The 14254-nt window shown below is 48.5% G+C and overlaps 1 protein-coding gene across 1 annotated transcript in view; it reads left to right on the top strand.

The window, feature by feature from the left end:
- The window catches only part of RABEP1 (rabaptin, RAB GTPase binding effector protein 1), a 68421-nt gene that overhangs the window by 32076 nt on the left and 22091 nt on the right, over positions 1-14254 (top strand). Inside the window, exons 5-8 of the mRNA XM_011237032.3 lie at positions 1445-1564; positions 7343-7478; positions 10928-11106; positions 12943-13074. Coding sequence (XP_011235334.2) covers positions 1445-1564; positions 7343-7478; positions 10928-11106; positions 12943-13074 — 567 coding nt within the window. The remainder of the gene's footprint in view (positions 1-1444; positions 1565-7342; positions 7479-10927; positions 11107-12942; positions 13075-14254) is intronic.

The raw sequence follows: 14254 nt of genomic DNA, 5'->3' as shown, positions 1-14254 counted from the left end.
TCATTTTCACTAGAAAGGAAAATGCTAACTTTTTAAGTCTACCTTTGTTTCTGTGTGTGTGTAAATATATATACACAGACACATGCATATAAAATTTACATATGCACGTACACCCATGTATATACATACCCATCATACACGCATATTACACACGTATACATGTGTGATACGTATTATGTATGCAACGTATATATAAAATGAAAACCAAGTTTCTCACCAGTTTACTGATTTATGGATATTATTTCCTTTGTAATCTGTGTTTTTGAGAATGAAAGATAGAAAACAATATGATAGTTTTAGGGGTCATTCTTTGGGTTTGTCTCATTTAGATATCAAAGTATTATGTAGACGATTCCTTAAAATAACTAAGATGGCAACTTCTTTGTAGCAACATAATTTTCTAAAATTTTCTAAAATTTCTAAAATTTTAGAAAATACATTGTCCTGTTTAAAAACGAATCCATCCTGGGACGCCTGGGTGGCACAGCGGTTAAGCGTCTGCCTTCGGCTCAGGGCGTGATCCCAGCGTTATGGGATTGAGCCCCACATCAGGCTCCTCTGCTGGGAGCCTGCTTCTTCCTCTCCCACTCCCCCTGCTTGTGTTCCCTCTCTCGCTGGCTGTCTCTATCTGTCGAATAAATAAATAAAATCTTTAATAAAAAAAAACATAAAATAAAAATAAAAATAAAAAAAAAACAAACGAATCCATCCTTTCATCCCCCCATTTCGTAAGAAATTACGGTTTCACGAATTTAGTGACTAGAATTATGAAAATGAAAGTATTATGTGTGTTTCCTTTTATATATACGGTCTTTTCCAATTAAGGGATTTAAAAGGTCAGGTTTGGGGCGCCTGGGTGGCACAGCGGTTAAGCGCCTGCCTTCGGCTCAGGGCGTGATCCCGGCGTTATGGGATCGATCCCCACGTCAGGCTCCTCTGCTATGAGCCTGCTTCTTTCTCCCTCTCCCCCTGCTTGTGTTCCCTCTCTCGCTGGCTGTCTCTATCTCTGTCAAATAAATAAATAAAATCTTTCATAAAAAAAACCAAAAAGACAAAAAACCGAATCCATCCTTTCATCCCACCATTTCGTAAGAAATTACGGTTTCACGAATTTAGGGACTAGAATTATGAAAATGAAAGTATTATGTGATTCCTTTTATATATACGGTCTTTTCCAATTAAGGGATTTAAAAGGTCAGGTTTGTTGTAGTGAATCCATTCTCCTACTGCGGTTTTTAAGTGGAATATCGGGGGAAACCGCGATGACGACTTGAGTGTTAGAGTCATGCGGCATCTGAAAGTCAGGCACAGTTCAGTTTAATGCGTGCTAATACGGCACCTGGTAGGCTTGCTTGTTGTACCGAGTCCAACAGTGTGTGAGTCAGCATTCCTTAGGAAAGCGGTGACCCAGTAAGCCGTGCCATTTAATTCTTTTTAACCGTAGGCTCAAGAGGATGCTGAAAAGCTTCGGTCTGTTGTGATGCCCATGGAGAAGGAAATCGCGGCTCTGAAAGACAAACTGACAGAGGCGGAAGACAAGGTCAAAGAGCTGGAGGCCTCAAAGGTTGTGAGACTGTAGCCCGTTCCTTTAACCTGGGACCCTGACCTCATGCTATGAGCAAAGTTAGAGTCACGAAGGGGGTAAAAACTGGAATTTAGACTGTGTGTCTTAAAAACCTTGCTTTCTTTAAAATGCAGAGAAAAAGAATGCTTGGAGATGATTTTGTCCTGATGGATATTTTAAATAATCACAACGGTGATGCTCTTGCTGCTTTGTTAACAAAGTTAGTTTTCATGCTCGTGTCAAAGTGAGACCCGATCTCACTTGTTTCCTTATCAAGGAAAATGAGCTGTTGGAGTTTGGGGAATATAGAAAGGGGGAATGTGTCCATGATCCTAATAACTGGAAACTGATAATCACCTAAGATAAGATGGGATTTTTTTTTTTTTTAAGATTTTTATTTATTTATTTGACAGAGATACAGACAGCCAGTGAGAGAGGGAACACAAGCAGGGGGAGTGGGAGAGGAAGAAGCAGGCTCCCAGCGGAGGAGCCCGATGTGGGGCTTGATCCCATAATGCCAGTATCATGCCCTGAGCCGAAGGCAGACGCTTAACCGCTGTGCCACCCAGGCGCCCCAATAAGATGAGATTTTTAAAAAAATCTAAATTTATATTGCTTATAATAGATACACCTAAAATAAAACTACAAGACTGAAAATAAAGGGATATTTAAAGATATGCCATCCAAATTCTAACCAAAAGAAAATTGATATAGTAATTGTAATATGAGACATTTAGGATGTAAGGGGAAAAAGAATAGAGATAGAGGGACCCCATCCAGTAATTCATCAGCAGGATGTGACAGTCGTGATCGAATGCACTGTATACACCTTGAAATATGTGAACTAAGAGGGACAATTACAAGGGGAAATTAACGCGCCCAATTCTAGTAGGAGATTGAAACTGATCTTCAGCAAGTGATAGTATAAGCAGAGAAAACTGTTAGCAGGGATGTAGGGGTTTGGAGCAATCTGATTACCAGTTTAGACATAATAGATCCATGGAGAGACCGCATCTTCTGTCCTAGCATAACGTCGCAGTCGGGTTCAGCCGCTACTGGCAGGGGGGCCTTGAGCAGGTTACTTCATCTGACTGTGCTTTGCTTTTCTCAGCTGTAAAATGGGGATCATAGTACCCTCCTCACAAGGCCACTAATAGGGTTGTGAGTCCACACCTGTAAAGCACTTAGGATAGTGCATGGGGTAAAGTAACTGTTAGTTTTAGGTTCAGTCTGCTTTTCATACTGTCACAAAGGAGGTGCCAAAAATTTTTTGAGGAATTGTTATGTAAACTCAAATCTCTGACCATAGGTTATTAAATTATTTACAGTAAAATGGCAGCTAAAATAAAATGGAAATGAAAAAAACGGAAAAAGGAATTCTAAAATATTTAGAGTGATTTGAATATTTTACTCAAGAATCCAAAAAGGTGAACAGTAGTACAGACAATATGAATACGGGGAAATAATATGAGCAGAAATTAATGAAATAGAAAAGCAAAAGAAAAATTGAGAATGTCAATATAATGGGAAAAACGGGAAAACTAGTAAGATAGACAAACCTCCATTAAGACTAATCAGGAGGGGCGCCTGGGTGGTTCAGTCGGTTAAACGTCCGACTCTTGATTTCGGCTCAGGTCATGATCTCAGGGTCCTGGGATGAGCCCTACATCGGGCTCCGCGCTGGGCATGGAGACTGCTTGAGGTTCTCTCTCTTCTCTGCCCCCCCCCCCCCCCGGGGAAAAAAAAATAAAACACTTTAAAAAATAATCAGGAAAAAAGACTGAAACCACTAGAAATGAGAAGGGGACAAGACTACAAATCAGGAGAGACTTAACAGTGATACATACTATGAACAGTGTCACACCAGTAAGTTTGATGACATGAAAACTTTTCTAAAGAAAGACAAGTAGCCAGAATTGTCTCCAAAATAGAGTGAAAGTAGTAACGACTAGAGAAAGTGAATTTATAAGCTAGTCATGCCTTCTCCTGTCTCCTCTCCCCCAAAAGACATTAGACGCCATTGGTTTTGCAGGCAAGGTTTTCCAGACCTCCTGGGTAGAGAGGATCCTTACAGCTTACAACCTGTGTTGGAGAACAGAACAGAGGGGAAGCCCTGCTGCTCATTTCATGAGACTTGCATAATTTCATTACAATCAAGAGAGGTGGTAGACGGAAAGGAAATCTAGATTACCTCATTTAGGACTACAGAAACAAAAATTTTCAACAGTGTGGTTTAAAAAGAAAAAAGAAAAAAAGGACATCATAACCAAATAAGATATATTCCCAGGAATTTTAGGAGGGCACATCCACCAGAAAACGCATTATTGTTACCACAGGAGAAGATGGTAGGAGAGTAAGCTAGTCGTCTTGGATTTTGAACGGCATTTGATGAATTTAAGCACCCAGTAACTTAGAGCTATTTATCAGCAAACATCATAATCGATGAATGTTTAGCAGGCTTACCATTAATGACGGGAGCACTGGGGAGACCTGTGCGCGGTGACTGTGGTCCTGGATGACACAGCAAGACGAGATGCAAACACGGGGCATAAGCTGAATGGAGATCGTGATACGATGATCGTTTGTGTAGAAAAGCAGGAGAGCATCCCAACAGATTGTCAGAGCCAACAGCAGCTCAAGATCAATATACGTAATACCCTCCAGTAATCCGTCCAAGTAAAGACTGTAATGGGGGAAAAGTCCCATTCATAGTAGCAAAAACAAAAAAACAAGCAACCCCCCCCCCAAAAAAAAAACCCCTGAAATCAACTCTGTGTTGCCTGAGAATATGTCTAAACTGAAATGGGTAAGATCATTATGGAATACGCTATGATGATGGTCCGAGCACGTGTGTTCGTAAATGAGAGGATAATGTATTCCGAGTTCAGAATCCCACTCTGAATACAGTAGGGTTTAGTAAGGAAGTTGGTCAGTAGATCCCAGGATTCATACGCAGAAACAAAGCATCAGAAATGTACCCAGCAAAATTTGGAAGGCGACAAGGTGGGGAGCCTTGCCCCGCCTACCAGATATTAAGACTTCAATAAGCTACTGTAATTAAGGTGATTTGGGGACAAACAGTGGACCAATGGAACCAAATCACGAGCCCAGAAACAGAGCCGGGAATTTCATATAGGAGCGCTGGCATTGCGCATCAGCGGGAAAGGAATGGATTGTTAAAAAGCGTTTTTAGGGGTGCCTGGGTGGTTCTGTTGGTTAAGCGTCCAACTCTTGATCTCATCTCAGGTGTTGATCTCAGGGTCATGAGTTCAAGCCCCATGTCTGGCTCTATGCTGGCTGTGGCGCCTGCTTAAAAAAAAAAAATAGCCTTTTTAAATAGTTTCACTTTTNTTTTTTTTTTTTTTTTTGTAGGGAGAGAGAAAGTATGAGTTGGGTTTGGGGGGGGCGGGAGGGCAGAGGGAGGGAGAGAATCTCAAGCAGACTCCACACCGAGCCTGATGTAGGGCTTGATCCCAGGGCCCTGAGGTCATGATCTGAGCCCAAACCAGGAGTCAGGTGCCCCTGAATAGTTTTAAATGTGGAATAATGTGAAATTAGCTTTCTACCTCACACTTCTCAAAAATTAATTTCAATGAATTAAAAACAAAAGAGTGAAAAGTTAATCTTTAAAACTTACTGGTGTTAAAAAAAAAAGAGGTGTTATTTGGGGTACAGAAACACTTTAAAAATTATTTATTTATTTTAGGGAACATGAGCAAACGTGAACATGAGTGGGGGGAGGGGCGCGCGGGGCGGGGGGGGGGGGGGAAGGACAAGCAGACTCCATGCCAAGCCGGACACGGGGCTCGATCTCACGACCCTAAGATCATGACCTGAGCTGAAACCAAGAGTCGGACGCTTAACAGAACGCACCACCCAGGCGCCCCAAAACATTTCTTAAATTAGGGACAAAAATACTGTGAAAGAGAAGTGTGACAGATTTGCCTGCATTAGAATATAAACCTTCCTTATTAAAGGATGCTACAAAAGGTTGCACAGAGAAGCTGTGGGCTGTTGGGAGACCTCTTCACCTCATATACCTGATGAACAATTAGTATCCAACATTAGTAAGAGCTGCTGAGTCCGTAAGGGACACATGGCCCAGTGGAGAAACTAGTAGAGAACGCGAACGAGCGATTCACCTAAGAGGAAACCAGAATCGTCACGAATGTGACAAGATCCTCAGCCTCACTGGAAATCAGGGGAACCTGAGTGAGAGGGGAACGCGTTCTCACCCTCTCCAGACTGTAAGTGTCACCGGACAGATTTGTTGCATTTTCCCACTGTTGGAACGTGCAAAACTCTTCCAGTTTTAGCCACCGTCAGGCTGAAGACTCAGTGGACAGTTTTGGGGCCCTTGGGATCGTCATTCCCTCCCTTTACTTTGTCGTGTGCTGATGCCAATACCATGGACGTCCGTAGAGGTGGCTTTCTGTGGTTGACCCCACCCTCCAGCTATCACTCAGTTTCTTTCGTGGCTGCCCGTGTGTTTTGGGTTTTGTTATTTTAGTAGCTTTGTTGTTAGGGCCGATGGAATTCAAGGACATGCACGGACGCTGCCACCATTTCCCCAGAGTTCTGCTCAGTGGCTTTCCAGTGTCGGAAGTTCACTAATTATTAACTGAGTCGGATATTCATGCTAAGAAGTAGCCGACGTTGGGGTTAGCGGTTCAGTTACCACCACGTTACGTCTGCCACATGGACTCTCGTTACGGTGCGCTGAGTCCCCACCGTCTGCGGTGGCAGGGACGCGCCTCGGGGCGGCCCGTGCTCTGTCCGGGTGGCTCGCGGCCTCCAGCGCGGCTGCTTCCTCGGTCCTTTCGGCCCGTGCCAGCACTAACGTCTTGTGCCCATGGTGTGGGAGTAAAGACACCTGAAAACAGGTCAGCCAGCATTTTCAAGTTGGAGGAGGTAGGACGTTAAAAGGCATGAAAGTAAGCTTGCAAGTGAAACTAGACATAACCATTTGAAAAAGTGGACGTAAATAAATGGCCAGAATGGAGGACGGATAATATATAAGACAGGGTGAAACCAGTGCTTCTATCTATATTCACTGTCTGGGGCAAGATAGCGTTCTATTTTGGTTATAACTATTTCAGATATTAGACTGTCTTGTTAACATTTGAGTATTAACAGCTAAGAACAAAAAAGGCATTTTTAAAAAGATGTGGTTTTAAGAAACATCCCACACTTGCCTTCAAGTTTGTGTTTATTACGGTAGGAGACTAGTTATTTTTCCATCGTGACTTCCTCTTTTTTCCTTCCAATACATGTGTCTGTGAAAATGGGTCCTTTTTATAAATGTTAAGGCATTTGGAACTACCCCACCAGAAATCAAAGAAAAGCACATTTACAAGAGTGTGGCCCTACTTTTATCTTTAGGAATTAACTACTGTTTAAAACCCCCCACAACAACCCAGTGTTACTGAGAATGTGACAAAATGAGCCCAAGCACGTGTTGCTCTGGGAATGCAAATGAGAGCTAGCTTTTTGGAAAGCGAGGTACAAAGCTGTTACGTGTAATCTCCATTGTGCGTTTACTCTGGCGATACAGTTATGGATAATACCTACTATTAATTATGTTATTTTCCTAGTTTTCTCCAACAAGTATGTGTTTGTTTTGTAATTAAAAATTATAGGTTAACTTTTTAAATTTTATGTAAAATGTGAATATAAATGTAAATTATTTTCAAGTCCCATCCAGAACTTACCATCCAGAAGTCCCTAAAGTAGAAACTGTTATAAGTTTTAGTTTCGTAGAATTGCATTTTGTTTCAGGTTAAGGAACTGAATCATTATCTGGAAGCTGAGAAATCTTGCAGGACTGACCTGGAGATGTACGTAGCTGTTCTGAATACTCAGAAATCCGTCTTACAGGAAGACGCTGAGAAACTTCGGAAGGAATTGCATGAAGGTAAATATGCTGTATATTTTTAGTCTCAGTTTCTAATTAGAATTGATACCGATTAAAAACAATAACAAATCCTAGACTCCGACATATTGGTGACTCACTTTAAGCCCTGTGGTCGGTTTGAATGCGCACCGGGAGGTCTCCTAAAGCTACGTGGACTGTTAACGGTCCTCTTTGCTCAAGGACTCCAGGAATAACGGCACAGAAAGACGACGGCTGGGAAGTTCGGCGTAAGCTGCTTTTGCCCCCAGACTCATTTTGATGAAGGTAGATTAGCAAGACTGAAAATGGGACAGAGAGCAGACGGTATATTCTGGCGGCCTCCAGGGGCGTCCCTGTTTGTAGGGGGCGGTTTTGGGTGCCCTAGCCTGCTAGCAGAGCTCTACACAGTTGACTCTCTTTTCCCCGGCCTGGGGGAGAAGGCTTATCTTTTCCCCATTAAAATGTAGTTTTCTGGGTGTTTTTTGTTTTGTTTTGTTTTTTTAAAGATTTTAGTTATTTGTCAGGGAGAGGGAGAGCACAAGCAGGGGGAGCAGCAGGCAGAGGGAGAAGCAGATTCCCCACTGAGCAGGGAGCCCAGTACGGGACTCGATCCCAGGACCCTGAGATCATGACCTGAGCTGAAGGCAGTCGCTTCACCTATGGAGCCTCCCTTACCTGGGGTTCTTAACCTTGTTGTGTCATAGACTCCTTTGGCAATCTTGTGAAACCCTCTTAGGAGTCCTACAGTAAATAGTTTTTTTTTTTTTTTTAAAGATTTTATTTATTTATTTATTTATTTGACAGAGATAGACACAGCCAGCGAGAGAGGGAACACAAGCAGGGGGAGTGGGAGAGGAAGAAGCAGGCTCATAGCGGAGGAGCCTGATGTGGGGCTCGATCCCAGAACGCTGGGATCACGCCCTGAGCTGAAGGCAGACGCTTAACCGCTGTGCCACCCAGGCGCCCCCTCGCTTGTTTTTTTAAAGATTTATTTAGGGGCGCCTGGGTGGCTCATGCAGGGAAGCATCTACCTTTGGCCCGGGATCGAGTCCCAGCCTCCACACTACTGATTTTTTTTTTTTAATATTTTATTTTTTTATTTGACAGACAGGGAACACAAGCAGGGGGAGTGGGGGAGGGAGAAGCAGGCTTCCGGCTGAACGGGGAGCCCGATGTGGGGCTTGATCCCAGGACCCGGGGATCATGTCCTGAGCCGAAGGCAGAGGCTTGACTGCTGTGCCACCCAGGCGCCCCCTACAGTAAATACTTTTTAAGGATATCAAGTGCCATGGGAAATAGAGCTCTGCCATCAGTAATTAAGGCTTGCATATTAGTTTTTTTCCCCCCAAATAGTGGAAAGCTGAAATTCTATAAGCCTACAGAATTATTTCCTAAAATGTATGAAAATCACCCAAAGTTTAAGCAGGTCTTTGGTATTCAGGAAGCACTTTTCGATGTGGTGCTGCATCAGAAAGACACACAAACTCTGAGAGTGTCCAAAAGAAATAGGAATTTCTGTTTCAACGATGTGCCCCCCGCCCTTCCAGAAATAGCGGGAGACCACCGAGCCTTCCTAACATACCTGGAAAAGTGTCTGAGAAGTCTCACTAAAATGAGTAAGGGGCTGATTTCCATCCGGAAACGCTCACACCACAAGTAACACTTAGAGGAAAAGAATGTGTACCTTGAGCAGCCGAGTGACGTACGGCCCGAATTGGGAGACTTGGCCGCGCAGCCAAGTCCGTGCTGTTGCCTCTCCTGGGGCCAACTCGCGAGAGCACCAAGAGGCGGCAGTGCGCCGGGGGCCTTGACAGGCGGGTGTTTGTCGGGGGGCCAGAGACCAGCCTGATGTTCAAGGCTGTTTGCACGTGCAACAAGGTGACGCAGTGGAAGAAATCCGTTCAGCAGCGTTAGGGCGCCAGGGGTGGGGAGCGCGTGAGAGCCAGGTTGTGGACACCTCATGCTCAGGGTCTGTGATGGTGTCAGATGGGCGGGAAGGAGCTTCTGGACCGCTTTTAAAATGCTTTTCTTTCCGGCTCCCTGCTCAGTGGGGAGCCTGCTTCTCCCTCTGCCCCCCATCTCTCATGAATAAATAAATAATCTTCTAAAAAAATGAAATAGGGGCGCCTGGGTGGCTCATATTTAAGCGTCTGCCTTCGGCTCAGGGCGTGATCCCGGGTCCTGGGATCGAGCCCCACATCAGGCTCCTCTGCTGTGAGCCTGCTTCTTCCTCTCCCACTCCCCCTGCTTGTGTTCCCCCTCTCGCTGTGTCTCTCTCTGTCAAATAAATAAATAAAATCTTAAAAAAATAATAAATGTTTTTCTCAGATAACAGCTTTATGGAGATAGTAATTCACATGCCGGGGCGCTCACTCTCTCAAAGTCTGCTGTACTCCCAGGGCTGTGCACGTTATCACTGTCTGATTCCACAACAGTTTTACTGCAGGAAGAAGTTCTGTCCTCAGTACTCGTCACTTCCTTCTCTGTCCTTCCTCCCAGCCCCCGGCAACCCTGGTCTCCTCTCTGTGTCTACAGAAATGGCATTATACGATATGTGGCCTTGTATTTGGCTTTTCTGAGGGGCTTTACACTTGAGAGCGATCGTGTAAATTTTGTACTTAAGGAGTGCAGTCTGACAGCAGTGTGGAGGGTTGGCCAGCGAGGGAGGACGGGTGGCAGGAAGCTGCCGGCTGTGTGAGTCATGAGAGCTGGGCTGAGGCCGGCGGCAGAAGAGGGCTGTGTCCCCCGGCACAGGACGGGGCTGGCAGGCCCCTGTCGCAGGGGCCGTGGGTGGGGTGAGGCACGTCACCCGCGTGGGTTGTCTCCTGGGTGATGCCACCCAGCCGTTGGTCAGTACAAGACGGGCGAGCCGGGGGTGTCGGCAGTACCCGCCGTCACAGAGACCTCTGACTTGTCCTGAGACGTCAGAACCGCGTGGGCTCAGGAAGGACTTCTGGGCAGCAGACCTGTCGGCATGTACTTAGAGACGCTGAGTGGTGGTTCGCGTACCTGTGGTTTTTAGAGCAGTGCCTCCCAAAGTGTCTTCCCTGGGACGCTTGTTCCGTGAGCGGCCGTGTGGAGGAAGGACTTCTGGTCGGAGGAACGGGGGAGATACTGGGTTCTGTGTCCTCCTGCGGGAGAACCAGGCGTACTTGAGATGCTGAGCTCGAAGGCCTGCAGCGAGGAGCCTATATATGAACGTTCACGTAACCGGGGTTTCTGACGCGCGCCGAGCACAGAAATCCTTCCTTCACGTGTCGCCGTTACTGGGAGCACGCTCGGGGAGCCTCTGCGTAGGGAGAGGCGTAAGGACAGCTGCCGTGTGTCGGACAGCAGGTCGCCCCTCGGTTCTTGTCCGAGGCAGAGGCCCAGGCGGGGCGGACCGTTGGCCAGACCTGGTCCGGTGGCCCCACGTTACGGGAATTGCCTGCCGTTGAAATTCAGTGTTTCCGATTGGGGTTCCTAAACAGTGTGCCATCTCTTGGAGCAAGAGCGACAGCAGCACAACCAGTTGAAACACACGTGGCAGAAGGCCAACGACCAGTTCCTGGAGTCTCAGCGCTTGCTCATGAGGGACATGCAGCGCATGGAGATGGTACTCACGTCGGAGCAGCTGCGGCAGGTGGAGGACCTGAAGAAGAGGGATCAGGTGAGCGGCCGTTCTGGGGCGCGGGCTCCGCCGGTGTCCCCGCCCGCCCCGCCCCCGCACAGGCTCGTCGGGGATTAGCTCTTCCCCTTTAGAAAGGGCCTTGTCCGGGGAGAAGAACTGGTGCAGCCCGGAGCGGTGGAGACGGCAGGACAGGACAGTGCATGCGTCTCTCCACGGCTCTGTCTCGTGCTCCCGGGGCTCTGGGATTCCGCTCGTCCAGGTCACGTCTTCTGTGGCATTGCCCTCAAAGCCTCATTGGACGGTGACCGCGCGGGGAGGGAGAGGCTGAGTGACCCGCAGGGGCAGGAGTCCAGAGCGCTGCTCACCCGAGACCCTGTTTTCTCATTACCTTTTGAAAGACTGTCTGCGTTACATGAGTAACACACAAATGCGTCTCAGGTTAAAAATGTTTTGTTGTAAATACAAAGTGATAGAGGGGGGATCTCCCTAGCCGCCTCCCTTCCAGCAGCGAGCACCTGTGTTGTCACAAGTCTTCGTGGGGAGGGCGTCTGTGTCACAAGCAGGCATTCGGGTCGGTTTGTTTCATAGTGGGTACAGGGTACGTATCCGGTAACCTGCTCTGCTCACCAGCCTTGTGCTGATGTGTGTCCGCCCCAGAGGCTGTCCTTCTTGCTCACTGCCAGGGTGGGCACACCGTAATGGACTCAATCCCTGTCGCTGTCCCGGCGCCCAGACGGCTGCCCGCTCTGGGTTCTTCCTTTCAAACAGTGACTTGCTCATCTCCTGTACCGTGTTGTGCGTGGGTGCAAAGATCTCCCTAGGATAGCTACGTGGAAGCTTTTCTAGGTGCTGTAAAAATTGTCTGAGTTGCCTTGTATGACTTCGGTTAGATCTTGGTTTTTAGAAGTTTCATCCTTTTAAAATTTCTGTGTTTTAATTATGACTCGTTCCTCTTCTGCGTAGACACAGCCAACTTAAGGATTGAGGTTCTGAAGTACTGCTGTCCATTAAAACAGCCGAAATGCTGGAACTGGTCACTTAGGGCCTTTATTAACATTTGCTGAGGTTTTTCTCCGTGTCCACGTTGTGCTAAGGCGTCGCCTGTAAAGCGTTATGTTGTGTAGTTCTCAGAGCAAACAGACACGAAAACTCCCCAGGTGCGGCACGGACTGCTGGCAGATCCGGGGTTCGAAGCCCGTGCCCCCCACTTCCGTGTGCCTGCCCTCTTCTCTGCCACGACGGGATACTCAGGGCTCCCCTGTGCACCTGCCCTCCCCTCCCTGGAGCACTTGCTCGCCCCTCACCTCTTTGCAGACTCCCCTTGCTGATTGCTGCAGATCCAGCAACGTGCTGCTTTCTGGGGGCCCGTTTCTAGCTGCCTCTGCTGTTGCTCCCACAGAAGCTTGTGTGCTCTCCCCCCATCCCGCCCCGTGCGGCGCCGAGGCCATTCGGGTGGGCTGGGGTGCTCTGCTCGTCTGTGTGGCACAGACTGTTGCGTCAACTTCAGCCATTCCTTCTGTGATTCACGTGGATTTGTACCTGTTTTAGCGGCCGTGCCCTGCCTGTGTTCTGTAGTCGTCGGAGGGAACGTGCGGTTACCCTTGGATCCCGTGGAGGAGATGGGTGTGTTTTGTGTTGCTTTTGCAGAGCGCACTCTTGGAAGCGGCTTCCTGATTCCTTTACGACGGGCTTCGTACTTTGTGCTCGCGTGTTAGATCCGGACGTCCTGACACCTGACTACAAAGCCAGTAAACTTCAGTGTCCACTTTCCTCGTAAAGCTTTGTTTTCTTTTATTTGAGCAGCTGAAGGACTGTCTGAATTGGGAAGTGTGGATCCCCTGGGTGACGTGCGTATATATTTTCTTTAACTTTCAGGAGGAAGACGAGCAGCAGAGATTTCACAAGAGGAAGGACCACAGCAGGACAGATGCCGAGGAGGAGGCGAAAGCCCCAGCGGCGTGTGCTTTCGCGCACGAGGAGTCTTCGGCCCAGTTGTCGAATGAAGAGGTAGGGTGGATCTGTCGTCAGGGTCCCCGCGTATGCGACGGGACCGTGTGCGGCTGCTCGCACGTCCGTGCCGTCGTGCGTGCGGGAGCTCAGTGGAGCGACCGACAAAATACAGCGGCTGCGTTCTGTTCGTCGCGCCTGTGAGATCCCGGGCAGTGCTCCGGGAACACGGGGCTCCTCTCACCATCGACGGACGGCCCAGAGGCTTTTTCAGGGGTTCCGAAAGTGAGGCAGTGGAAGGAAACTTAAGGGACGACACGGCTGCAGGACCTTTTTGGGGGGGACAGCAAACGCTGCCAGCACTCAGGCTGTTTCTTCCAAAGACGAGCTCGAGTCCTGAAGCACCAAACTGCCAGCAGCACGTGCTTGTGCGTCAACAGATCTGAGGCTGAGGACAGCGGGGGGGTTGGCGGCAGGGCTGGGGGAGTCAGGCGGGGTGGGGAGCCCCGGACACGGGACGGTGCTCTCTGTCGGGGCCTGTCACCCCCTCCCCACGGCGGCAGGGTCCTCCCCATCCAGTTTTCTGTCTGCAGCCCGTTGGCCCCCTGCGCCCCTGGCGTTACTGACCCCTTCCCTTGTGGTAAGTGCAGCCGCACCAGGCCGCTCCCCTCCTCAGAAACCGCGAGGACTCCCGAGAGGGGCAACAGGAGTTCCGCTTCCTGCTGCACACCGTTCCAGCCGCAGTCGCCGTCCCGTTGTGCTCGCACGCTGGCCCCTGCTCCCGCAGTGCCACCTCCCCCGCTCGCTGAGTGCTGAGATCCCCTGCTCATCTTCAGGACGCAGGCTGTTACCGCCTTCGGGATGAGAACGAAGGCCCCCAGCACCGCTGAGTGGCCCTCTGTGCCTCCCACACTCCCCACGTGGGGACAGCCAGGTCTGTCCTGCGCGGGCCGAGCTCACGCGCCTCGCACCCACTGCCCCCAGCCCTGCCCCATCTCCCGGCCAGATCGGATCCGGGTCTGTCCCCACTTTTCAGGGGTACCGTGTGTCTCTGTAGCTGGCACCCGTACACTCAGCTCTGTGCCTTCAGCTTCCTGGCGGCTTCTGTTTCCCCGTTTATGGATTGTTGGACATGAAGGTTTTAAAAATATCTTAGCGGACACTGAAAAGGATGATGTAATTGTTTTTCTGCATTCTTTGTTTTGGGTCGTACTCTGAGAACCCCTTGGCCTGATTCTGC

This window comes from Ailuropoda melanoleuca, chromosome 17 (genome assembly GCF_002007445.2).
Source record: "Ailuropoda melanoleuca isolate Jingjing chromosome 17, ASM200744v2, whole genome shotgun sequence".
Taxonomy (NCBI): domain Eukaryota; kingdom Metazoa; phylum Chordata; class Mammalia; order Carnivora; family Ursidae; genus Ailuropoda; species Ailuropoda melanoleuca.
Note: the sequence above shows the minus strand (reverse complement) of the source record. Positions and strands in the feature narration are given on the sequence as shown.